This window comes from Fusarium phalaenopsidis (genome assembly GCF_050370095.1).
Source record: "Fusarium phalaenopsidis strain FUZ10S chromosome Unknown contig_32302, whole genome shotgun sequence".
NCBI classification, from domain to species: domain Eukaryota; kingdom Fungi; phylum Ascomycota; class Sordariomycetes; order Hypocreales; family Nectriaceae; genus Fusarium; species Fusarium phalaenopsidis.
This window is the reverse complement of record NW_028145405.1, coordinates 1,494,949-1,518,963: the sequence shown is the minus strand read 5'-3', so window position 1 is coordinate 1,518,963 and position 24,015 is coordinate 1,494,949. Positions and strand designations below refer to the sequence as shown.

The following is a 24,015-nucleotide window of genomic DNA, read 5'->3' as shown; positions in this document are numbered from 1 at the left end:
TAGCCTTCCTAGATTCAGATGAAAGGTACTTTGGAGAATCGAGGTGTATTACGGGGGAGTCAACTTATGCAGAAGCCCGGGCTGCAGAAATACCACCAGTAAGCTCAGAATGAGCTCAAGATGAATCTTCTACCACGGATACTCCCAGGCATTTGTGCAACTTGAATATCGTTATACCAATCGAACAACACCCAATGGCCTGAATTGCAAACTCTATTAACGAAATGATATCACGTGTCAGCACTGCGAAAATGGAAGGAGTTTAATCGCACCCAGCTCCGGTCTGCCCACTCAGTGGGGGGTTGCCTCAGTCGCTCGGCAGTGGCTGAACCCACTGAGGGCCCCGCCAGAGACCCACCCGGGAGCCTTCTAAGAGTTCCCAGTGATGAAGGACCATTGAGGCAATCACGGCACCCCAGGTTCTTGCGAAGCTCCCGTGATTGGCTGCCTGGCCGATGCGTCACCTCTGACTCGCTTCCTTCCGACTCGGCCAGCCGGGAAACACGATCTAGAATTTCCTACATTAACACGCAAGGTCGCGGTGTAACCTTTGGATATTGTTTTCGAATTCGACACTTAACACCGTGACTTTGCTTGAGCTGCACCTTCCAACCTCTTCAGCATTCACAGTCGGCGTCATGCCTTCCTTCTGACCTGGCAACTGACTGACCACATCCCTCCAACATTCTTTGGAGTCGTGATCAACGCATCCATCACGGCCGCCTCCTCACACACCGATATATCTCCTAAGGAGTCAACAAGATGATAGTCCGAATACAGCACAACCTCTATTCTCACGTCATTGGATATCTCGCCCTGCAGTTATTACTCTTACAGCGTACCTCAATATCAATATCTTGAACTTATCTGTCCCCTTCTCACTCAACCCCTGAGCCTCATCTACCCATTCCGTTGTGGCCATGGCCTCCGTGTTCACTTACGATCCGGACCCTCCGAGGGTCTCATCCCCCTGGCTGCTCCCAAACGATCCCGGGAAGGACGACAATGAGAATAGTCTTGGATCAACGACCCCTGGCTCAACTCAGGACGTTCAGCCAGGCTTGTTGTCGGAGTATGGGGTCACTAAACTTGAAGCAGAGCCCCAAGAAGGACCAACTGAGTATAAGCTTCACCTACTTCTTCGACCTCGAAGGGTGTTCAAGAACATGAGCACAGCTGGCCAATCCCGCAACCCTCGGCCTGCGAAGCCATCGACGCCATCTCCAGCTGCCTCAAGCCAGCCCCGACAGGAGAGGCTTCAGCATCTGACAACCCAACTCCTATGGAGGCTGCAGCAGTCCTCTCCGTATCACGCATCGAGTTCCAAGGAACTGGCCCTTCCAAGGCTACCAGATGACAATGTCGACCTCACCGCTCCCGTCAAGCTGAATAGCCTCATCCCAGGGCTTGAGGAATCAAGGGGTGCCCTGTACGAAATTGGCGTTGCTGATGATGGTACACTCATTGGACTTACGAAAGACGAGATGGACGAAAGCATCACAACCTTGAGAGTCATGGCCGCAAGCTTGGGATGCTCTGTTGAGGTTGTCCGCATGGTCATTGTAGGAGATTGCGAATGGGACGAGTCAGCAGAGCTGGTTGACAACTCCGCAACTGAGCCTGCCACTGTCACCCGAAGTGGAAAGTTGTGGGTTGCCGAGGCACTTGTCATGCCCAACTTTGGTTTTGTTGATGAGAATGACTCTTCGACTTCCCAGTCAGGGAGATCAACAGGGGAGGCCCTTACTGTCCCTAGCCGCGGCAGCTCAACTACACCTCAGTTAAGGGTCACATTCACCGGTCCCACGACATCTGGAAAATCAAGCTTGTTGGGCACGCTATCAACCGGGACTCTCGATAACGGCCGTGGAAAGAGCCGTCTCAGCTTGCTCAAGCATAGGCATGAAGTTGTCTCTGGACTAACCAGCTCCATAGCCCAGGAGCTCATCGGGTACAAGGACCATTCCATCCTCAACTATGCTCATGGGAATATCGAGTCGTGGGTTGATATTCACGATTGCTCCGAGAATGGCCGCCTTGTCTTTGTTTCTGATTCGGCCGGCCATCCAAGGTATCGTCGCATTGTCCTTCGCGGTCTCATGAACTGGGCGCCACATTGGATCATTCTCTGTCTTGCTGCAGATGACACGGAGTCCGCTTCCAAGGGTCCCGGCGCGACGTCGTCGGCACAAGATGTCCTTGGGGCTGCTGCAGCGGGTGTTGACCTAGTCAAAGCCCATCTGACCCTGTCTCTCAAACTTGGTGTTCCCATGGCCGTTGTTATCACCAAGATGGACCTTGCTTCCAAACCAAGCCTGGCGAGGACCATGAATAAGGTTCTAACTGCCATCAAGGAGGCCGGGCGTGTACCCAAGATCTTGCCGCCCGACCAAAAGCAGCATCGAGAGTTGGAGAGCGTCCCTGAAGAAGATCACAACAAGGTTAAGGAGGTGTTGAGAGGTATCTCGGAGAGTGGAAAGCATACCGAGATCATTCCCATTGTGCTTACAAGCGCAGTCAAAGGGAGCGGCATTGGTCTCATGCATGCTCTACTGGAAAACCTGCCTCTGCCGCCTGCTCCTACGGCTCGTGACTTTGTTGGCATGGTGTTGAACCCAGAGCAGCCTAAGTGCCTCTTCCACATCGACGACACCTTCACGCTGCCGGCTTCTTACAGCGTGTTGACAGGAAGCTCTGGAAAGCAACCCGAGCCAGGCATTGTGGTCTCTGGGCACCTTCGATTTGGCCGACTCTCTGTTGGGGACAAGATCGTCATTGGACCGTTCCCATCTGAAGAGGACGACCCCCGTGGCTCAACTCCAGAGGATAGGCCATCGCCTGGTAGCTATGGACTATCAATATCGCACCCATCTTCGGCAGAGCTGGCACGCATCGCCATGAAGAATGCCGTTTCCGCTTCAGCCATTGCTGGTGAGTGGCATGATGCACAAATTGTGAGCATCCGCAATCTTCGGTTGCCTGTTTTGACCCTTGAGGCCGGACAAGCTGGATCGATCGGGCTTGTGATCCATTCATTGTCGAATGGACACCTAAACGGCAACTCTGGGTCCTGCTCACCAGCCGAAGTTCCTCGCATCCGCCGCGGCATGATTCTAGCAATCCCTTCCAAGCACATGGCAGACACTGGGCTGAAGCTTCAAGCGGCAAGCGGATTTACAGCAGTCTTCGGTGACCCAGACGCCCGGATGTTGGCCGTTGGCTCGTTTGTAAATATCTACATTGCGAGCGTTAGGACGGTTGCCCGTATCCGTCGAGTAACTCGCCAGGATAAAGACTGGGAAGCTGGCAACGTGGCCACAGACGACATGGATGACATTTTCAATCTCAACGAAGATGTCGAACCCGAGAATAACAAGTCAGAGTCTGACCAGTCGACGAGTGGTACCGAGGTTGCTTTGGAACTGTTGAATCACCGAGAATGGATCGAGATGGGGTCGCGTGTGATACTGATGGAAGGTGGATCTCAGGATAAATCTGGGCTTGAGGGTTTTGTGGGAAAGGTTGTCGAGATCATTGATTAAGTTCTTGAGCGGAATTGTTTAGTTAGTATTGTTGTTCTGAGCGGTTGTATTCTAGTATATTTGTCTTTTGTTTAGCTGCTAACACGCAATGTCATTTGTTCGACGGAGGATGGTCTAGAATCATTCGCTTAAAAGGTTTCTCATTATAACTCCTAAGACGCCATGTATATGCTTAACTCCATAACGAACCGCCCTAGGCTCGGACCAAACCATAGAATAACGTCCATGTCAAGACGAAGCCGGAGATGCCGTTGAACATGCCGCTGATCCAAAAGTCAAAGAAGCCGCGGTAGAAGCGAGATGGGTCGAGGGGAGCGTGGCCCTTGGGGATGGACTCGGGGGCGACCTTGAGGAAGTAGAAGAGGAGAGTGGTGATGAAGGAGAAGACGAAGTAGATGAGGAAGCCGTAGTATGATTCGAGGCCAAGGATGCCAGCGCTGACGCCGAAAAGGGAGGCAGTGAGACTGTGGAGGTTGGAGAGGGCCTGTAGGGAAGGAGTTAGCAAGATGAATCCCGAATTATGTCATGGGAAGCTTAGGTCAAGCGACAGGAGGTGAGAACGCACCTTGGAGTTGTGGACCACAGACTCGGGGACGATGGGGTTGATCTGGAGCTCGCGTTCGGACGGCATTGTCGCGGATGTAGATGGGACAAGACGAGTTGGGCTTCGTGAGTCGCAGAGAGAGGGCGATTACGTTGGACGTATGCGAGGCTGTGGCTGAAAGCAGGCAAGGCTGATGCAGTCGGTCACTCTGCGTCTCAGATGAAGCTATCCAACGCGCTGGAGCTTGGTTGCTTGATTGATTGATGACAGCGTGTCGGTCCGACCGTGTTTCCGAGGCCCGGGGTGGAGCTTCCATTTGGAATCAATGCACGGACAGGCCAACCCCGGAGTTGCACGGAGTGGAGTACGTACCGGAAAGAACCCCTCCACGGAAAGCTGCGATGATCCAGTTTCTCGGCGGGGTCCCTTCGAATGCCTATTTGGACTTAAGAAGTCTTGACATCTCGCTGTATTTCTCGGATCATTCTGTCAATTCGTCCACCGAGATATACAAAACGACAATGGAACACTCTTTTGAGCCTCTCAAGAACGACCTGCTGCTTCGCGCAGCATGGGGTGGGTTACCTGCGTGAACCCGGCGCACGCCGACCATGGGAGAGCTTGTGCTGAGAACTGCCGTGTTGCGAACTAGGCCAGACCGTTGAGCGCCCGCCCATGTGGGTGATGAGACAAGGTGAGAGAGAGATGCACTGCCGCCGTTGAATTGGGCATGTATGGAGTTTGACTGACTCAATTGGGCAGCCGGCCGTTACCTCCCCGAGTATCACGAGGCCAAGGGCAACCGGGACTTCTTCGAGTGCTGTCGCGACCCCGAGGTTGCTACGACGATTACACTGCAGCCTGTCCAGCGCTACGCCGGCCTTATCGATGCGGCCATCATCTTCTCCGACATCCTTGTGATCCCCCAGGCCATGGGCATGGTGGTCGAGATGGTCGACAAGAAGGGCCCGCACTTCCCGAGCCCGCTCAAGACCCCCGACGACGAGCAGTACGGCCAGGTTCTCGCCAAGAACGTCGATGTCGCCGCCGAGCTCGACTATGTGTACAAGGCCGTCACGCTGACGCGCCAGAGGCTCCAGGGACAGGTGCCGCTGATCGGCTTCTGCGGTGCTCCTTGGACTCTGTTCTGCTACATGGTTGAGGGTGGTGGCACCAAGCTGTTTGCGCAGGTTAAGACGTGGATCTACAGATACCCCGAGGAGTCGAAGAAGCTGCTGGCAAAGATTGCTGATATCTGTGTGGACCACTTGGCTCTGCAGGTCAAGGCTGGTGCTCAGGTAAGAGAAACGAGTGTAGTCATATTCTCGCGTTGCTAACTCGAATGCTGTATAGTTGGTCATGGTGTTTGACTCATGGGCGGGAGAGCTCGGCCCTGCATCCTACCGTCAGTTCTCGGAGCCCTACCTCAAGCGCATTGCGGAGAAGCTGCCCGAGAAGCTCAAGGCCCTCGGTCTGGACAAGGTGCCCATGACTGTGTTCCCCAAGGGTGCATGGTATGCGCTCGACTCGGCGTGCAACCTGGGCTACAACGTGGTGGGAATGGACTGGCTGCACGACCCTAAAGAGGCTGTCAAGATCCGAGGAGATCGCAACATTGTGTTCCAGGGCAACGCCGATCCCGGAGTTCTGTACGGCACCAAGGAGGGCATCACGACGGCCGTGCAGGAGATGGTTGACGGGTTCTGGGTTGGCAACAAGGGCTGGATCGCCAACCTCGGTCATGGTATGTTTTCCGTTCGGCCTTGAACATGAGGAGTTGGAGCTGACAGGACTAACTAGGAATCACCCCTGGCGTGAACCCCGACAACCTCAAGCACTTCTTTGAGGAGGTTCATCGTCTGACCAAGAAGAACTGATTAGGTAGCAAGGGAGCCCTAGCTGTGTCAGGAATATGGCGCGATATCGAAGCACCAAGAAATCTCGCATCATGAGTCGCATCATGAGTGAATCCTCGGACGCCAAAGAGTCATGTAAACGGATGTATCAATGATCAAATCACCAAGAGGAAGCAAAAAAGGGATAGACCAAAAAACACATGTAATATAGCAGAAAACGGCGATCATGATATTAAAAAAGAAAAAAATTCATCTCTTTCCAATTCATCGCAACCCGCAGATGGGTATCTTAGCTTTTCCTCCCGTCAAGTTTATTCATTCATGCCTGTCCTTTCCTGTCCGTTCGTCCGTACTCATAAATGGCCTGACCATGTATTATCCCCATTGTCAAAGGCGCCTAGAACACCGAGCTCGAAAATGATTACGCCCTCTTAAAAACCCTCTCATGCAAGAGAGATGCCCACAGAATAAAAAATTCAAATGTGTGTGGTGGTGGAAAAAAGGGGGCGTTTTCTAAGCCTTCTTGCCAAAGAGCCAGTTCTTGCCCTTTTGGGCGAGCGACTCAGTGGCGGGAGCTGGCTTGGCGGGCTCGTCCTCCTCGGCAATGGCCTCCTCGTTGCTTGGTCGGCGAGTCAGCTCCTCATCAGTGTCCTTGAAGACGTTGCCAGCACCGCCGCGGCCAGAGTGCTGAGCACCAGCAGAAGGGCGTCGGGGGACACTTTGTATTCAGTTAGCATCTGTGTTGTTGAAATAGTGCGGGGTGGAGAGAACTTACGCCTCAACGTCCTGGCGCTTGCGAGTCTCGCGGGGGTCGTCGTTCTTGGCCATGTTGCCAGTACCGCCACGACCAGTGGTCACAACAGAGCCCCTGAGGACAGGAGTCTGGAGATCGGCGGGGTTCGTCTTGGGAGTGTGAGCAGCGTCGGCCATGTTGCCGGCACCACCGCGTCCGTGAGAGGCGATCATTGTGATGGATAGAGGTGATGAGAAAAATGTGGTGGTGATGGGTAGGTCTACAGCTGAAATCTGTGCTGTAGGTGGTTTCTTTCAGGGACTCGAGTGCTGAGTGTTCAGGGGTGGAGGCACTGAGGGGTTGTAAGAGGGGTTGTATGTGAACAACGAAATTGTTGAGTCAAAGCAAGAGACAAGAAAGTGTTCTTGGGAGAAGATGGAGTGTAGAGTGTGAGCTGAGTGAGACCGAAACCGAAGAGGACGGACAAGCCTTTTAACGCAATGCCAAGTCTTGGTGATGTCGTTATTTTTTGCAATTTTTTTTCGGTCCTGGGCTTTTCTAGGGTGTTCCCATGATCAACCAGAAAAAAAATAGAACCAGGCAAGGCCCCAGCAGTGTCTCCTGCTACTGCGGGCTTTTACCCACCGCCCAGTCAGTGTGTGTGCCATGGAGCTTCTACGTGCGGTCTAGCGAGTCTAGGCCAACTCCGAAACTGGGCACCCGTCCCGTGGAAGTGTTCGACACAATTGCCCGATTTTCCAGCATTTTCGCCTTGATTATTGAGCTTATTCACGACATTGATTATTAACTCGCCACAGCCTCGTCTTTCTTTTTCTCTCTCTTTCGCACTTTTGCTCGTCTTCAGCTGGCTGTTGCCCGGAATGAGAAGCAAAAAAAGACTCTTGAGGCTCCTTCTAAGCGATAAGTCGATGGCAAGTATATGCATGTACCCGGCGCCAAGGGCTTGGTTTGTGCCACCGGCCCCAGGCCTAAAAGGCCGCGCTGGCACGCCCGCCAGTCGTTGGGATCTGGGTACGTAATGGTTTTTCATGTCCTCGTGGTGCCCCAGACTCTTGGCGCGGTACCCAAGGGTACGAAGTCCATACAAGCTTTTTGAGGGGACCTGCCAGAGCCAGAGCCAGAGCCAGAGCCAGAGCCTGCCTGAGCGTCAGTCGCCTCAGCTGGGTCTCGAGCGATGAGGGGTTGTTGGTCACTTGATCGATTCAGAGTCACCCGTCCGTCAGATATCACCGCCTCCTCATCTCCCTCCACTGTTAGCTCTCAGGGGGACCTTGTGAAATTGGCCAATAACGCCGGCTGGTATGCCAAGCTGGTTGCCCTCTTGGGGAGCTGAGCTGTTTTGTCGTCCTTTTCCCCTCCGGAATGAGTACCGCAAAGGGCAATTCAGGGCATCTAGCTCTCTCCTCTTTACGCCCACATGAGCAGCAGCAGCAGTAGCAGCTTCATTTTCCAGCCCAACGAAACTACAGCCATGGAATGCATCACGTTTACCAAGTTTTAATTGCTCGCCAAGGCTCAATGCCAAGAATCCCCCAGCTTCGCCTTCGCCGGGCTCCGAAATCCCATCCGAATCCCAGCGGCGCTCGCTCCCGCTTTTGCGGCGTCCCTCACGTTCGATTTACTTTTGCCTGTCCGTGGCCGTTTGTGTCCTGGTGGCCCGGGCAATCGATGGCCTAATGTGCTGCCGTGCCTCCCGTCAGCCTCATCACCGCCATCTCTGACTCTAATGAGTTGCTCACATGCTAAACCCCGACACCCCGATCACGGTGGCTCATGACCATGGCTGACATGACAGACCCTGCTTGCCCTTAGCTTGCTATGACGTTGCATTCCGGGACCCCTGGTTCCCGACAATTCGATTGCCTTTTGCTGCTTTTCAACGCCCTGTCGATCCTCTTCTCCTCAAGAAACTTTGCCGTCACACACTCTTTCTCAGTAAAGTTAATTCGTGGGCGCTTCCTTGCTCACCTCGTTGCGAGATCATGAAGACGAAACCTTGAGCAATGGTAGAAATACCCATCAATTAACTACCTAACCAACTCCAACGCCGGCATTTCTGCCTTGCAATTCACCAAACAGACCCCAATCTACCCAGGGCCGAACTTACTATTTAGAACATCTTCTAACAAGATGTCATCGTGCGATACTGCACACACGACTGTCGTTTGACCACCTCCTTGGCAGCCTTTGCTCGAGGCCGGGACGCACTCGCACCTGCCCGTTCCTCCGATCAATAAGCTTTCCTAAGTCGTCGTTTCTCATGCCCCTCATCGGCCAACCTTGTCGCCGAAGGGGGTGCCAATAGCTCACATCATACTCCTCCTCTTCAATATCGACTCCAGACGCTGATACCTAATCGTAGTCGTCGTCTCCTCCATCGCCGCCCTTGACATTGGTGTCCTTGCGAATGGGAATCTTGATTCCCTGGGCCGCAAATGTCTTGCTCAGTGACGTGCTCTCGCACACACCGGGGAACTTCTTGGCCGAATACACATTGAAAACCTCGCTGAAGCACGAGGATAGTATCGGTGCCCGACCCTGATTGACATTGGATCCTGGCCCACCTTGTCCACCGGGCCGTCCAACATTCACAAACGAGAATCTCAGCCTAGAATTTTCATGTCAGCATATTTGGATCGCATGCCGTATCCGGTTGCATTTCTTACCTGAAGGGCCCTTCTGTCCGCACACTTAGATCCTGGAGGACGAACCAAATGCCCAGTCGTTCCTCGGTGTCGCAGAGGCGGAATGCGCTCGCAGCCAGGCTGCCAATCAGATTTCTCGTGAACATCCCTTGAGGTTGGCCTCCCACAACCGCCATACGGGTGAGCGCATTCGGCTCCTGCCCGTAGCCGTTGCGGAATGGCGCCATGTTTGCTTGACCTGGGGGAGGTGGAACAGGAGCATCGTTACCATAGCCGCCGCTGTGTCGTGGGAAGTACTGCTGGGGTGGTCCGTATGAACCGCTGGAGGGGTATGACGGGGCTATTCTTGTGTTAGCAGGTCCCGTTGACGCGGGTATTTGTTCTGGGCGAACCCGCCTTGCCCATAGCCTTGCTGAACCGGGTAGTCCTGCACGTAGCCCATGCCCTGTGATTGACCATATCCCGAGTCACGACTAGGAGGAAGTCCTTGTTGTTGGTATGAAGAGATACCCGGATCGGAATTGACGAGAGTCGAGTAGGAGTAGGTGTTCGAGGACGAGATGGAACCAGTTCCCGTCGATGATCGGACAAGATTGACTTCTTGTGTGCCATCCTCGTTCCAGAGGTCGACAGACAGCACAAACATGGTGTGATCAATGTCACTGCGCACATACTGTTAGCTGGACACAACAGGAGCCGAGAGCTTTCCAAAACACATACTTGTAGTCTACCTCCTTCCCTGTCGCGGGGTCAATGATGACAAGACGAACACATGGCGGTGGTGTAATGGGTCGACGATCCTGTGTCAGGTTGTTAGTCAAGAGAATGGGGGTCGAGCTAGGTGAAGCAGGCTCACCTTATCACCGAAACCGCACATACGCGCACGCCGAGGTTGCTGTACTACATCGAGACTATACAAGAGTGTTAGCGGAAGAGGTCCGTACAAGGAGGCCGGTTTTGGATCGCAACGAACCTGTACTTTCGGCCCGACCCTTCTTCAACTTTGGAGAATGATGTGGCCATCGACTGAGAGTGTGCATGTTGATCGGTTGGAGAAGGTCCCGCAGGGGGTGGGGGAGCTTCGTCGGCTCGAGGAGGGGCGTGTTGCTGCTGGTGAGGGTGCGGAAGCGGGTGTTGGCTTGGGTGAGGAGGCTGCTGGTATGAAGCTGGAGGTGGAGGGTATGGCGGGAGCTGGGCTTGGTGATGGGGTGGCTGGTGCGGAGGAAGCGGCTGGTGATGTGGAGGCTGATGCTGGTGCTGGTGCGGATGTCCGTGATGCGGGTGCTGTTGGTGTTGAGGAGGAGGGAGCGTCGAGGGATGGTGATGCTGAGTCGGAGGCGGCAACGACGGCGGGGGATGGTGTTGTTGGTAGCCGTGCATGGGGGGAGCGTTGGACGAGTAGACCGGGGCGGCGCCGCCTGGTACGGGCATCCGCTGCGACATGTCGGACGGGTGGTATGCTGAGTTCATGCTGGTCGGTATGGGCGAGGAGAAGGCTGCCGAGAGGTGCAGCTAACAAGCTCCGAGTATATATATACGCAAGGTAGGTATGCGGTAGAGTAACTGCTGTGATGCTGTGCGCGAGCGGGATGGAAGATGTGCGGTCGGAGGATTCGAGAGGAGGAGTTGGAGCTGGCTGGCGGACGAGGAAGAGATGAAAGGATGGATGGATGGATGGATGGACGGGGAGGGGATATAAGAGCAGAGAGCTCCGATGCTCCTCCCTCCAAAGTGCGAACAGCCAAGAAATCGAAGCAGAACAACAAGAAACCTATGGCCCAAAGACGCGAAGCCACCAGGAGAGGCCGACGATATGTAGGTATGTCGTCGTCGCGCGGGCGGCGGCAGGTGGAGAACCAGAGGCCCGGCTGAAGGTAAAGTTGGAGTGATGGTAGCTCGCAAGTGGCGCGGGCCGGGAGCGCTAAAAGTCTCGTCTCCCCTGCCGGTCGGTACCTTTGGCCCAGGGCAGGGCTTCAAGTGCGGCAGCCCAGTTCAACTGGAGGAGAAGCAAAGCCTAACTGCAGGGCAGGGTCCGAGAAAAACTCAGGCCCAAGCCCAGATTACCAGAAACCGACACAAGGTTAGAGACCAGTCCGACAACCAGGTTAGAGGGAAGCCAGAGCTAAGGAGATGGCGAGGCTAAGATCGGAGCTGAAAAAGTCAACTTGTTCTTTGGGACGGGACGGGACAGGACAGGAAAAGACACTGGGCCAGAGCTGGGCAGAGCTGGGCAGAGCCTCGAGAAGAAGGTTCTGTCGCCGTGTGGTCTCGGGGTTTAACAAGGACGCGAGAGGGCGGGTACTCTAGTGTATTGTCCAAAAAGGAATATCATGTAATGAATGGGAAATGGGCAGTGGGGAAATGGGAGGGCGGCGACAGGCAATTATCGCACAGGAAAAGAAAGGTTGCATCCTGTAAAAGAAAGCAAGCGACATGATACAGTACAGCTCGTGCGCACGCACCGGCACACGCACGGCAAGCACACACCACCCCCGAGCAAAGAGACCAATTGAAGAGATGCGAGTCACCGGCCCCCTCCATAGAGCCCATAGAGTGCTACCCCAGCAGCTCGCCATGTTCGAGTTTGTCTCTGGTCCATGTCTAAGTCATTTCGCTGTGATGTGATGACGGGAGCCTTGTTCAATGTCTGAGTTGGCACCTCGCTGCGACATTTCACACTCACTGATTGCGGAGAAAGAGCTCATCTTCAACAGCCCTTTCATTTCAGATGCCTTTGTCTGGGCCCTTCGTGTATGTACGAAGACATGTATGTCTTTGTGTGGGCTACCTATTGTCGATACTCGGGCACCCCCATCCACAATGGATCCCCTTTGTCTCTGTCTGCAACCCAAGCCGCACCCGATCGACCTCGATCCCGACACCCGCGAATTGTCAACGGATCAAGAAACCAACCACCTTCCGCCAGGAATCGGCGCGGCGTAAGCAAGGACAAAGCCAAACCTCAGGCTGTGCCACCCGAGAGTGCCTCCTCAACAACCTGGGCCAATTGAGTCGTGGTTGTACAGCAGATTGTTGTTGTCTGGTGCAGTGTGGCATCCATACAGCATTGTGCCCTCTTTTCACAATTGATCCCTCTATCGTCTATCATATTCGTATGATACAGTACTGCAGTACTTCCCTTGCAAGTTCCTCTCGAACTGCTGGGTAGTTGACCACTCAAATGCGTGTTACTTGCTCGCCATCCCATTGGCGGCCCTTCTGATCCCGATAGCGTGGTGGTTTTGGTGGTACCTGGACGGCTCCTGGGTGGTAACCCCCAATTAGGACGCTCCGGCGAGCGATGCTGGCGCCACACACAGCATGCATGCCCCGCCATCATGTTGGACAGCCCCGCAATCGGAGTCATTAAAGTCACCACAGAATAAATTCCCCCACTACGAGTGAGTCGACGACTTGCGCCTACGACTTGACAAGAACAGAGGGGAACAGACGTCAAACCCTTCAATCACGAAGCCATGGATCTCGTCAACAGGTTGGTCAGGCCCTATACTGCTCTGGGCTCTGGAGGGCTCGAGCAATGCCTCCTAGAACCGCTATCATCGACCTGCAGACGCTGATGTTGAATCCCCTCCAGTCTCGAAGGCCGCCTTCTCTTTGCCGTGCCCAAGAGTGAGTCTACTTTTTACACTACCCAAAGGTTCTCTAGAACTCTGCTGACTGACCTGTATCTAGAGGGCCGGCTCAATTCAGCCACACTCAACCTCCTTGAGGGTGCCGATATCCAGTTCCGCCGCGAGAACCGCCTCGACATCGCTCTCGTCAAGAACCTCCCAATTGCCCTTATCTTCCTCCCCGCTGCCGATATCCCCACCTTTGTCGGTGAAGGCCGAGTCGACCTGGGCATCACCGGATGGGACCAGGTCCAGGAGCACGATGCCTCAGTCCGCGCCTACAACCACATGCGACGCAGTTCGGTCGACCTCTCCAACACCGACGACAAGGTGGCCGGCTCCGACATGGTTATGGAGCTGGGCTTTGGAAGCTGCAAGCTCCAGGTCCAGGTGCCCGAGAAGGGCCAGTACAAGACCCCCCAGGATCTCATTGGTAAGACGATTGGCACCAGCTTCGTCAATCTCGCCGCCGATTACTTCCTGAAGCTTGAGCAGGGTGACGATACCGAGGGTGGCATCTCTCCTCGCAAGATGCGCACCAAGATTGTCGAGCTCAGCGGCAGTGTGGAGGCTGCCTGTGCCCTTGGTGTCGCCGAGGGTATTGTTGATCTTGTTGGTAAGTGATGGTATATATCCATCTTGCGAGGCACCTTGTTGCTAACAAACCTTTTCAGAGTCCGGAGAGACCATGCGAGCTGCTGGTCTCAAGGCCATTGACACTGTCGTCGATTCCACTGCCGTTCTCATCAAGTCGAAATCGCCCTCCAACCCCGAGCTGATCGACCTCATCACTTCGCGCATCCGAGGCGTCATCACTGCGCAGCGTTATGTGCTCTGCCAGTACAACGTCGAGCGAAGCCGATTGATCGAGGCGACCAAAGTCACCCCCGGCAAGCGCTCAGCAACCGTCACTGCCCTCGACGAGGAGGGTTGGGTTGCTGTGAGTTCCATGGTTGAGAGCAAGAAGATTGCTCTGGTCATGGACGAGTTGACCCGGATCGGAGCCCAGGACATCCTGGTGCTCGACATTCACAACGCGCGCTAGAGTATCCATTGGATGGTTGGCGTTGGGGTAGAGGTATAGGCGGATTTGATCAACGGCGCTGGGATAAAGGGCAAATTGAATAGGTATATACAGACAAAAGAAGGAAGTGAGTAGGGGAGATGGCGGTTGGTAACAAGCAGGTTGCGTCTACCGTCGATATAATGAGATATCCCGTTTGAACTTCATTCTTAAACCGAAACCGAAACCGAAGAGGAACGCATGCGGAACTGGATACGAAGGATCGGCGGTGCATACCTGCGTTGTGAGGCGTCTCATCGTGGGACGCCTCATCGAGGGGCAGTGATCGCGTGGCTCTGCGAAGCTGATGAGATGATAATGCAAGGGTGCTGCTGAGAGTCGTGGCGGAGCAAGTCGTCGCAATCTCAGCTGCGCAGTATCAACCATTAGACATTGGCAACTTGGATGCTTCCTTTTGGGCTTCGATGAGGCTTCCCCACGACTTCTTCCTCTAACCAGGCCAGGTACAGGGATCGATCGGGAGCGTCGGGAATCTTTGGTGTGTGGGCTTTGGGCGCTCCTCCAACCACGCGATGACCTCACCAGGGCTGGAAAAGGTACGTAAGTGACGAGCCCCCGGGAGCCACAACCGCCTCATCATCCGTTCCTTTGTCTTGTATTTTATCAAGGGACGGCCATTCCTCCTTGAGTTGACTACTCAATCTACATGCAACACACTCGTCGATATTTCTGCTGTTTTCAATCTATCATCATGGTCAAGATAGGTCCGCCGCGAGATGCCAATTCTGGCGAGCAGCCATCAACTCTCTACTCAGTGGGTCTCCCCGTTGAGACATCAACTTCACTTGAGGTCATCGTACAGACAAGGAAAAAGAGACGTCTGAATGCAGGCCTCACGATAATGGGTTAACGGAGGTTTTATGGGCTGGCTTGCTAACATGGATCCCAGCTCATCATGACACCCATCAACATCACGGTATTCCTCCTGTCGCTGTTCCTGGTCGATCTCCGCTATACCCAGGGCCGCATCAACCGTTATGGCGACGGCGACAACGGTAGTCGGAGCTCTCGGTGGATTCCCCGGTGGTTCACCCAGCCGTATCAGCACATTGGGCACACTGATCACGATGCCCACGGCAGCTGGCACTATCACAGCAAGCAGAAGAAGCTGATGAAGATGGAGGCCGACGAGGCCTTTCAGATGCGGAGCACCGTGCTCGTGCTGCTGGCCGTCATGGTGGCCCTGGGCACGAGCGCAGTCTGGTATCTCACAAGCCGTCTATATCACGGTGTCGTTTCCCTGGCGGCGGCCTCTTCGGACAACATTACGATGCCGCAGCCGGGGTTGTCAACATGACGCAGCTCGGAGATGGGCCGGATGGGTGATTTGACTCTGAAGGGCAGGAATGGCCTCAGATCCTCCTCCACTCGATGCAACCATGTCGTACAATCTCACGCCTGCAGGAGATTCGACGTCTCCCTGTTCGCTTTAATTACTGCCCTGGGCGATCATCTCGGCGATCAGGATTGTCTCACATTGAGAGCAACGACGACGGCATCATCATGGTCGGGATCGCTCCCCCGCCAACAATAGCAGCAAGGACACAAAGTTGGTCTATTCTCTCATGTCACGGCTGCTCTTACCGATCAAGCGTCGATCAAAAAGCGGCATCATGTTAGCTCACGGGACGCGGGACAAATTCTCAGGGGTCTGGGTGGGTCGTTATCCGTGTTTCGGATCCTGGGCGAGTCAGTCGAGAAAGCATGGGATGTTTGAATGAAGTGATGATGATGATAATGTATTTTTGGCCTTGGAAGGGTTCAAGGGTTAAAAATGACAGCTCTTGTTAAATCATCAAGTTGTCAATGGATGTCGAGCGCTTAAGCTCGGCGAGAAGTGAAGAATACACACCCAAAATGCAGACAGGACAAATAATGTAAAACAACAACGCCTCATGCTCGTAGCTATCCATATTCCAAGCCGACCTGCCAGAGATCCAAATTGGCAAGCCCGAGAAGCACATAACACCCCATTAAACCCTAGAAACCGTTGTTCTCGAAAGAAGCCATCGTCAAGCAATCATCCATATCATCTTGTTCCCATAAAACCCGTCAAAAGTGTAGAGATCCGATGCGCTCCTCAACGCTGCCCCAGTAGACGATGGGTCTGGGCTCGAGGAGGCTCAGCTCGCTGCCAAAGCTCCTGCGCTCCTCCTCCATGTTCACCAGGGATGGCTGGCGGAGGATGATATTGTTGATGGTGGCGGCAGAGGCCGAGAGCGTGGTGCTCGTCGACGAGTAAGAGTCTCGCGTGGCTGTTGACGCAGAGGAGCTGCGGCGGAGAGAGCTGCGAAGACGCGAGGGGGAGAAGCGAGAGGCCATGGTTTCGAAGCGGGAGTTGTGAGCCATGTTGATTGTGTGAGATGTTTTCTGAGAGTATGTGGTGTGATGTGGTGTGTTGGTGTGGAAGAGGCGTGGTGTTTGTGTGAGATTATTTCGGCGTTGAAGGTGGCAGCACTTCGCTGATTAATGAGTTCCCGTCTCAAGGTGGGTGGATATAAATGACAACTTGTCCAGCAGTTGTCGTTGAGTCTTTTCAAAGAGCGAACGAGTCAAAGACAGAACGGAGAGGCGCAGCCTGTCGTGTAATCTGTCTTGGTCTCTAGTGTGTATGTGCGTACACAAGTAAAAACGAGTGAGGTTTGTCTTTGTGAGAATACAAAGAGGCAAGCAACGACAACGACAACGAAACAAAAGCGACAGAACAGAATGGCAGCAGCTGTCGCCCTCTTTATTCTTTAATATTAATAGCACCAGCACAGACGACAAAGACTGAAGCATGAACAAGACAAACCCTTTGCGTCAGGGCTCGACAGGGGGCCATGGAATGTGGGCGCACGGGTTGTTTCAAGCTGGTCTCTGCGACCCCCCGGCTCCAGCAACTGAAACACTCGCACCATGGACCCAACCTCCATCTTCAGGAACGCAAGACCTGCTGCTGCAGGATCGGGGGCAGGGGGCAAGGATCCTCGTCACCCTCTGGCTGTCGCAGGCAACGGTTGATCAGACAGACAAAGGCTCAGGTGGAGATTCCACACAGACAATCCATTCTCGACGGAGTTGCACCTGACTACCCGTCAAGGCAATGACTGACAGATAGACGGACGCTATATTACTTTCTCTTACTGTACAGTACACCCACATGCGCCTCTATTTTGATCGACCCAAAACAATAGTCCCCTTCCTCTTACACACCCCCTTTTTTAACAAACCTGTAACGCCGTGCCTGCTGTGGCTATGCCTTTGACACATTGTCCCTGAAATGCCTCCGTCCTTGCCTGTTTCATTCAAAGTAAAACTTCCTGACTACATAGCCGGACCTCATGCTCACTCATCCCCCGTCTCCATGCCATGGATCCTAGCGTGATCCCCGGTTCTCTGCTCGACGGACTGTCGCTCTACGCAGCATGCTGTCGCCCCAGACTGATCCGTCTAGCATTCCCGAGACTTGTGGGGGGTTGTTGTGTTGGCTTTCACGTGCCGATGGCATCGAAGCCGGTGCTGGTGCTGCCGGTTGGTCGTGAGGATCATCCTCCTCAATCTCAAAGCTAAACGCTGTTGGTTGAGCTGTTGGAGCAGTCGGCGATGGCGGTGCCGCTCTGGGGAAGCTGAGAGGGTGACTCCACGACATGTCGTGTAATGATAGATCCACAGATCCCAGCCAGTTGCGCGGCTCCCCTGCGTCAACGCTTGACCTGCGCGACCCTGGCGACAGAGGAGAACGTGGTGCTCTTCCAGCTCCCTCATCGTCGCTCAAGTCATTCTCGACCAGAATCTCGGGGATATCCAGTCGCGGAATTGCCGTCATGCGTGCCGAGTGCTTACGCTGCATGTGTTTCTTGAACTGCCTTGAATAGTACCTGGGGCACTGTTAGCTCTTCGATCTGCCTGGAGACTGATCCATCACACTTACAGAGTATCAAAGAAGCCCAAAACTACACCTCGTCGGACCTGGTCGTCTACACGTTGAAGTCGTGCCCGACGTCGCAAGAATTCTTCCAGTCTAGAAAAAGTTAGCATGTATAATTCGACGAATGAGCATAGTCTCTCTCACCTCAAGCTCTTATTGTCGCTAATGATGTTGTAATGAGCCAGTATCATAAGTACGCTTGTGAACGAAATGCCACGGTCTGGATCTGCAGTCACCAGAACTTCCTCGTAAAACGTCTTGAACTGGCGGCGCTTATGGCGAATCTTTTCGACATCTAGACGCGCTAGGCGCTGGTTGAGCTTGTCCAGGTCAATTCCACTGAACGCACTCGTTGTTGCGATGGATGAGTGGTGCGTCAGTTTTGTTTCATTCCGGATATCTTCAAGGATTGAGCCAACGCTGTCCTCGGGATCGTAGATGCGCATTTGAAAGACTCCAGAGAGCTCGCCCAGTAAGCGAGGGAAAGCCGCCTTCGTGATGTATCCCGTACCCGCCGGGTCGACGCTGCGCCATGCCTCCTTGAATCGCCGGATTTCGTCTCGGTCAACCGCCGACATACCGCTCGAGCGCTGGTACACGTAACTGAAACTCTCATAGATGAGAGACACAAAGAGGTTGACAAAGATATACATGCTGACAATGTTCCAGAGGATGAAGAGAATTCTGGCCCATGATTTGCTGCCACAGTCGCTGTCGAAGAATCTATCCTCGTCAACGCAGAGTGGCGGCTCAATGTTGGCGTAGTCTTCCATAACTTGGTTCCATCCCTCACCGAGACTCATCCTGAAGAGCAGGATCAAGGCTTTGGGCACGGTTCGGAAGTTGATGTTATTGGTTCCGTCTTCGCCAAACCGCGTCAGACTGAAAGCTTGGGTCATTGCAATCGCAAAGACGAGGAAGAACACAAGCCAGGTCGCCAGCAGGTTACCTATCACCGTCAAACTAGCCGCCGCTGTCTTGAACAGCTGGTCGAGGGCATCGTTGCGAGGGATCAGGAGCAAGACAATTGCGACCAAGAACACCTTATGCAGCTGGACGTAAGCTTCAACTCTGGTGTCTGAGATGAGGAGCGCAAGAGTCGAAACGAAGGCTCCAAACACAATCATCAGAGAATATAGATCCCAAGAACTTCGGCGGAATCGGGCCCAGCCCAGTCCAATTATACGGATTGTGATGTTGGCCGTGTATGCGAGAATGAAGGCAAAGAAGACAAAGTCACGAGCTCTCGTCCACCACTCGGGCTCCGAGGCGAACTCTGATACCAGCACGATCAAGTGCAGGACGAGGGTGATTGTGATGGTCTGATACCACTTGCCCTTCTTCTCAATAGCTCTCTTGTGGCACCACTTCTTCCAGCTTGCCTCCGAGTCATCGTATGAACTCTTGGATGGCGATATCTGCCGCAAGATCTTCCGCAACTCAAGCCAGGATCGTTGATCAGCCGTCAAGTAAGCCACGCCTGTCTGCTCCGTGTAATTACGCATGAAGACGGAGATGAACAGTGTAAGCACGAAGACAGTTGCCAACAGGTTGAACACCACAAAGAAAATGGCATTGCCCTGTGAGGCCAGCTGCTGAGGCTGGTTGTTCAGACCAGTGATCGCCTGGGCCGCAAAGGATACATCCGTCCATCCCTCCTGGCTGACAATCTGGAAGAGGATAAACAGCGATGAGCCAAAGTCGTCAAAGTTGAAGAAAGGGTTTGCAGCAACTCGGGGGGCGAGCATTTCCCAGTCATCGCTGAACGGCGCGCTTGCGTACTCGCCATAACAATCAGCCATGGTCTCGATTCCATCGCCGTCATCGTTACAGGTCACCAAGAGGCCGTTGAACAGGTTGAGTCCGTAGATGGCGAACGGGATAAGCAGGGACAGAGACACAGCGGCAGCCTATCAGTGTGTCAGTACACCCATCACGATAAATACTCTCCTACAAGTTAAGAGACTTACACCTAGAATTTTCCACCAGCCAACAATAATGAGATCGTGGAAAGTGTTTCGGGCACTGTTACTGACGTTCAAGAGCCGAAGTGCTCGGAGAGCTTTGAATGCTCCGATGGCTCTGGAAATCGCGCCGTCGTTGATGAGTAGTGTGACGACGTTGATCCAGAGAGTGATCAGCACCACGGCGTCCATAAATCCCCAGGAGCTACGCAGGTATGCGTTTGGTGTCCATAGCAGCCCATCCGCAATGATCTTGATAGCAGCTTCAACAGTGAAGACAATGGCAAATGCCATGTCTGTCCAAATGTACCAATTCCTGAAGCTAAAAGCGTGCTGTTCTTGGTACTCCTTCTGATAAAGGGGAGTAGTGACACATGCCAGGACCACCATTGCCACGATTGCTGCGTAGATGAATATGGTGAAAGTGTACCATAGAAAGGTATCAGGCACAACTCCATCTATGCGCTCAGGGCCTCGAGCAGGTCCAACAACTCGTTGGCAAAGGCGGCGCAGGCGGTTTGTGGGCGCGAACAAGTAGAGTGAGGTGTTGTAGCTGGGATACTTGGCAAGGTACTCCCGCTGAGCTCTCCTTCGAGTCATCGTGGCAGACATGGCTTGTTCAGCCATCTGTCGAGGGTCTGACGTTTCGTTCTCGCCATCAAAACGCAGGTTTGAGTAGAATGGATTCGGTTCATCGTTGGTGAACAGTCCCTTTACCTTTGTCCAGATGGCGGAGAGACGCCCCGGCTTGATTTCGCCACCCAACAAAGTCGTAGCGCTTCTTATGGGGCCCGTTTGAGCTCGGGCTCGCTGAGGATTCATCTGATCGTCCAGAAATTCGCGGACCACGGCATCTTTGAGGAGCATTTCCACGGTCGCCGGCCCATAATCAAGGGGATCTTTGTTCCTGCGCGATCTTGAAAACCCAAAGATAGTAGAAAGTGCCAAGTTACTGGACGAAGTGCCAAGGTCTCTCCTTTGAAGGAAGGCCTTGACCTGTTGTAGGCGCTTCTCATCCTCAGACACATCAAAGTTTTCCTGGATGACAGCAATGAACATGTTGACGAGAATGAAGAATGCAACGATGAACCAGCCGACGAGTAGGATAGCCCCGATCCACGAGGTGTTCTTCCATCTTGTGTAGGAAGTGACTGTGTAGAGAATGTCCGTCCAGTTTTCACTCGTCAAGACTTGGTACATGCCCAAGAAGGAGTTGAACATGGTGTAGAACGAAATGCGATTCAGGTCGCCATCTTCGTAAACGGGAATTTCGCCTCTGAACAGCTGGGCAGCGAAGATTGCGACCAAGAACGTCATAAGGAAGACAAAGAACATGAGGTTGCCGATACCGGCTGCGTTGCCCAGAACGAGCAAAATGAGCTCTCGAGTTACGGGGATGACCATGACGATCCGGTAGACCCGCAGGATTTGGAAAACCGTTAGCCAAGCGTACGCTCTTGTATGACGAATGGGTGGGATCAAAATGATGGAGGTAATAATTGCAAGGCCAAGGTCGAAGAGATTGCGCCAGCTTTTGTGAAAGTAATTCCAATCAGCTGCGAAGCGAATGATCATCTCGATATCGAGGAATATGGTGACAGCGATTTCAGCGTTGTTGATAAAGCGTTCTCTGTTTCTTGACATGTCCGCACTGCGGCAGGCTTGACATATCAATCCAAAAGTAATGATGAGAATCCAGATTGCCCGTGTTTTGTCGTACATGCGCTGCAGTGAAGATGTGCGCCGAAGTCTTTCGTCAGAACGAGACTGTCCAGATGGCTCTCGATCAACTGTAAAGGCGCTCGCCTTGCTCTCTTCACGAATGACCTGAAAGGAAGAGGTGATAACAGCAATTAACAGGTTTGTAAGCCAAAGCATCATGATCATGATGCCCGCGCCGAAGAACAGGGCAGCTTGAAAGTAATCCGAGCCCATGGTGTAATACATGAGATCAGAGAAGGTGTTGGCGCTCATGATAACAAAGACAAGTTCCAGGGAGTTGAAGATATTGTCAAAGTTGACTGTGCCGTTGAACGGGTTGCTTTGCTGAAGACATATAGAGCCACGAGGACATAGAAACCCTTTCCCCTCATTGGTCCCGTTCATGAGATCTGTTAACGACTCGGATTGATTGAACTTTTGCCACGGCCAAGGTTCACCAGTTCTGTTGTCTAGAAAGCCACCGCAGAAAGTTTCTTCGTTGGTATACGAAGCCGTCAGGTTGGTAGGGTCGAGGGGGTCAATCCAGACGCACTGGCGGCTCAAGCTTGCCTTGAAACTCTGCACTCCAATGATAGCAAAGAGCAGCCAAAAGAAGGTGAGCAGAAACGCCACACGAACAAGTAGCGGTGTTGCTTTCTTGAGACTTTTAAGGATGATCTAGGGAACATGAGCTTTACTCCAGCCTTTGGGACCAACAAGTTACTTACAGCAGTGCCATTTGTCAGGGCCAATAGTCTCAAGATTCGGAGACAACTGAGCATTCTGAAAGCGTAGAGGTTGTGCTTAGTCTCAAGACCAGTAATGCTTAAGAAAAAAGTGATCCAATACGAGACAACAGCAACAAAGTCGAATCGGTTGAAGGAATGACGAAGAAACGCTCGGCGAGCGAGTTGTTGCCGTTGCTGGTCCTCCAGAGTCTGGGGCAAAGATTGCGGTCCCTGCATGAAGGTTGTAAAGGATCGTGAAATTGCAGAAGGTTCAAAATGGAGTTGTGATGTCTTCTTGACCGACTTCTGTCGCTCGGGCTGAAAGACAGCACGATACTGGTCTGCAATAGCTGCCCTGACTCCGCGTTTACGATCAATCGTGCTGTACTCGGCGGCGTTTAGAACAAAACCAGACACGATGATACGTGAAATGATCTCGAGGGTGAAGATGATGAATAGCGCGAGCATGGCCCAGTCGATACCATGCTTGCCCCATCTATCTGGACGTCCATTCCCGTCGGCGAATACGTCCGGAGCAGCTTCAACGGCAAGCAGGATAGCCTGCAGAACGATCAAGAGCAGCAGGAAAGGTTCGGTAAATGGGTTAACCAAAAGATCACAGAGTCGAAGTCTCAACGGATTATCCGGCGAGAAAATCCCCAATGACTTTCCCTTGAGGGGATTGGGAGGTGGTTGCCTCGGGAGGTCTGCCGCAGCGGCTTCAGATATATCGAAGTGAGAATTACTCGACTTCTCACTCGGAGAACGATGTAGTTGTGGCTGGTATGAGGTGTCGACAAGCATTGAAGTCGCAGTGTCTCGGTGACTATTGCGTTCGAGTCCATTGGGGGACCGTGAGCGATGCCTCGAGGCTCGATGATCAATCACTTCACTTTCTCCACTGATGTTGACAACTCGCTGTGACATCGCGCGAACAATAGATCCAGCGCGCGACAGAGCTCCCGATGTGGACGGAGATCTAGACCGCCGGTATTCGTTTGGGTTCAAAGAAACGCCATAGCTTCGGTGTCGAGGAGATCCAAAGCTGGCGCTCAGCTCTTGCCCAAGGCTTCTTGTATCCCGACCCCGTGCCGGGCTGTTCTCGATGCTCGACACCGTCTGGAAGCTATCCCGTGGTCTTGCATCGAAGTTATTGGCGGACAAAGAGCCAGATATGGGTTCGGCACCAGAGGTAAGAGGAATTCGGTCAGATTCGGCGTACTCAGCGCTCGGCGCATCTTCGACGTATGGAGCGGGAGGGTAGGTGCGAACTGGAGTAGATGGTATTATCGGCGCGGATGGTGCATGGTCATCCATCCCCGGAGGGAGAGCGGCCTGTAAGGCCATCGGGTCAATCGGCGACGCTGGACTAACATCGTCGTCGAATCGATCGTAGGGCTGATCCCAATAGGTCGAGATGCCAGGCAAGTTGCCTGCCGTTTGACCAGTGTTGGGAGAAGCAGACAGGCCTCGGTGCTGACCCGAGAGCCCAGCACCCTGAGGGGGGTGGCTATCGTGATGAGATCCATCTAAATTCTGCAAAGGAATCGACTGGCGGCGTGCAGGACGACCGTCCTGATCCCAAGAGTGTGAAGACATGGACCTGGTTCAGTAGATAAGGAACGGGGAGCGAACGAAAGCCTACTGACCGCCAG

At 53.5% G+C, this 24,015-nt stretch overlaps 9 protein-coding genes across 9 annotated transcripts; 4 read left to right on the top strand and 5 right to left on the bottom strand.

Annotated features, from left to right (window-relative positions):
• Positions 1-920: 920 nt before the first annotated feature.
• Positions 921-3,542, top strand: LRP88_07848 (uncharacterized protein; the record flags this gene model as incomplete). The annotated part of the gene is made up of 1 exon (XM_083244363.1): positions 921-3,542. The coding sequence occupies one exon, from the start codon at positions 921-923 to the stop codon at positions 3,540-3,542; it is 2,622 nt and encodes an 873-aa protein (XP_083098857.1).
• A 193-nt stretch (positions 3,543-3,735) lies between these two features.
• On the bottom strand, positions 3,736-4,173 carry LRP88_07847 (Rab5-interacting protein-domain-containing protein; the record flags this gene model as incomplete). The annotated part of the gene is made up of 2 exons (XM_083244362.1): positions 3,736-4,026; positions 4,108-4,173. The coding sequence occupies 2 exons, from the start codon at positions 4,171-4,173 to the stop codon at positions 3,736-3,738; spliced, it is 357 nt and encodes a 118-aa protein (XP_083098856.1).
• A 434-nt stretch (positions 4,174-4,607) lies between these two features.
• On the top strand, positions 4,608-5,963 carry LRP88_07846 (uroporphyrinogen decarboxylase HEM12; the record flags this gene model as incomplete). The annotated part of the gene is made up of 5 exons (XM_083244361.1): positions 4,608-4,662; positions 4,739-4,780; positions 4,849-5,384; positions 5,440-5,830; positions 5,887-5,963. The coding sequence occupies 5 exons, from the start codon at positions 4,608-4,610 to the stop codon at positions 5,961-5,963; spliced, it is 1,101 nt and encodes a 366-aa protein (XP_083098855.1).
• A 492-nt stretch (positions 5,964-6,455) lies between these two features.
• LRP88_07845 (DUF3602 domain-containing protein) lies at positions 6,456-6,908 on the bottom strand (the record flags this gene model as incomplete). The annotated part of the gene is made up of 2 exons (XM_083244360.1): positions 6,456-6,660; positions 6,718-6,908. 2 exons carry the CDS (start codon positions 6,906-6,908, stop codon positions 6,456-6,458), a joined length of 396 nt encoding a protein of 131 aa, XP_083098854.1.
• Positions 6,909-9,048: 2,140 nt separating this feature from the next.
• LRP88_07844 (velvet 2) lies at positions 9,049-10,811 on the bottom strand (the record flags this gene model as incomplete). The annotated part of the gene is made up of 7 exons (XM_083244359.1): positions 9,049-9,304; positions 9,363-9,662; positions 9,734-10,003; positions 10,062-10,141; positions 10,198-10,241; positions 10,315-10,667; positions 10,738-10,811. 7 exons carry the CDS (start codon positions 10,809-10,811, stop codon positions 9,049-9,051), a joined length of 1,377 nt encoding a protein of 458 aa, XP_083098853.1.
• Positions 10,812-12,817: 2,006 nt separating this feature from the next.
• Positions 12,818-14,018, top strand: LRP88_07843 (ATP phosphoribosyltransferase; the record flags this gene model as incomplete). Its single annotated transcript, XM_083244358.1, has 4 exons — positions 12,818-12,834; positions 12,937-12,971; positions 13,035-13,589; positions 13,648-14,018. 4 exons carry the CDS (start codon positions 12,818-12,820, stop codon positions 14,016-14,018), a joined length of 978 nt encoding a protein of 325 aa, XP_083098852.1.
• Positions 14,019-14,748: 730 nt separating this feature from the next.
• Positions 14,749-15,354, top strand: LRP88_07842 (uncharacterized protein; the record flags this gene model as incomplete). Its single annotated transcript, XM_083244357.1, has 2 exons — positions 14,749-14,811; positions 14,947-15,354. 2 exons carry the CDS (start codon positions 14,749-14,751, stop codon positions 15,352-15,354), a joined length of 471 nt encoding a protein of 156 aa, XP_083098851.1.
• Positions 15,355-16,109: 755 nt separating this feature from the next.
• On the bottom strand, positions 16,110-16,406 carry LRP88_07841 (uncharacterized protein; the record flags this gene model as incomplete). The annotated part of the gene is made up of 1 exon (XM_083244356.1): positions 16,110-16,406. One exon carries the CDS (start codon positions 16,404-16,406, stop codon positions 16,110-16,112), a length of 297 nt encoding a protein of 98 aa, XP_083098850.1.
• Positions 16,407-17,415: 1,009 nt separating this feature from the next.
• LRP88_07840 (calcium channel protein CCH1) lies at positions 17,416-23,959 on the bottom strand (the record flags this gene model as incomplete). The annotated part of the gene is made up of 5 exons (XM_083244355.1): positions 17,416-17,917; positions 17,971-18,060; positions 18,112-19,877; positions 19,938-22,310; positions 22,361-23,959. 5 exons carry the CDS (start codon positions 23,957-23,959, stop codon positions 17,416-17,418), a joined length of 6,330 nt encoding a protein of 2,109 aa, XP_083098849.1.
• Between the last annotated feature and the right edge of the window lie 56 nt (positions 23,960-24,015).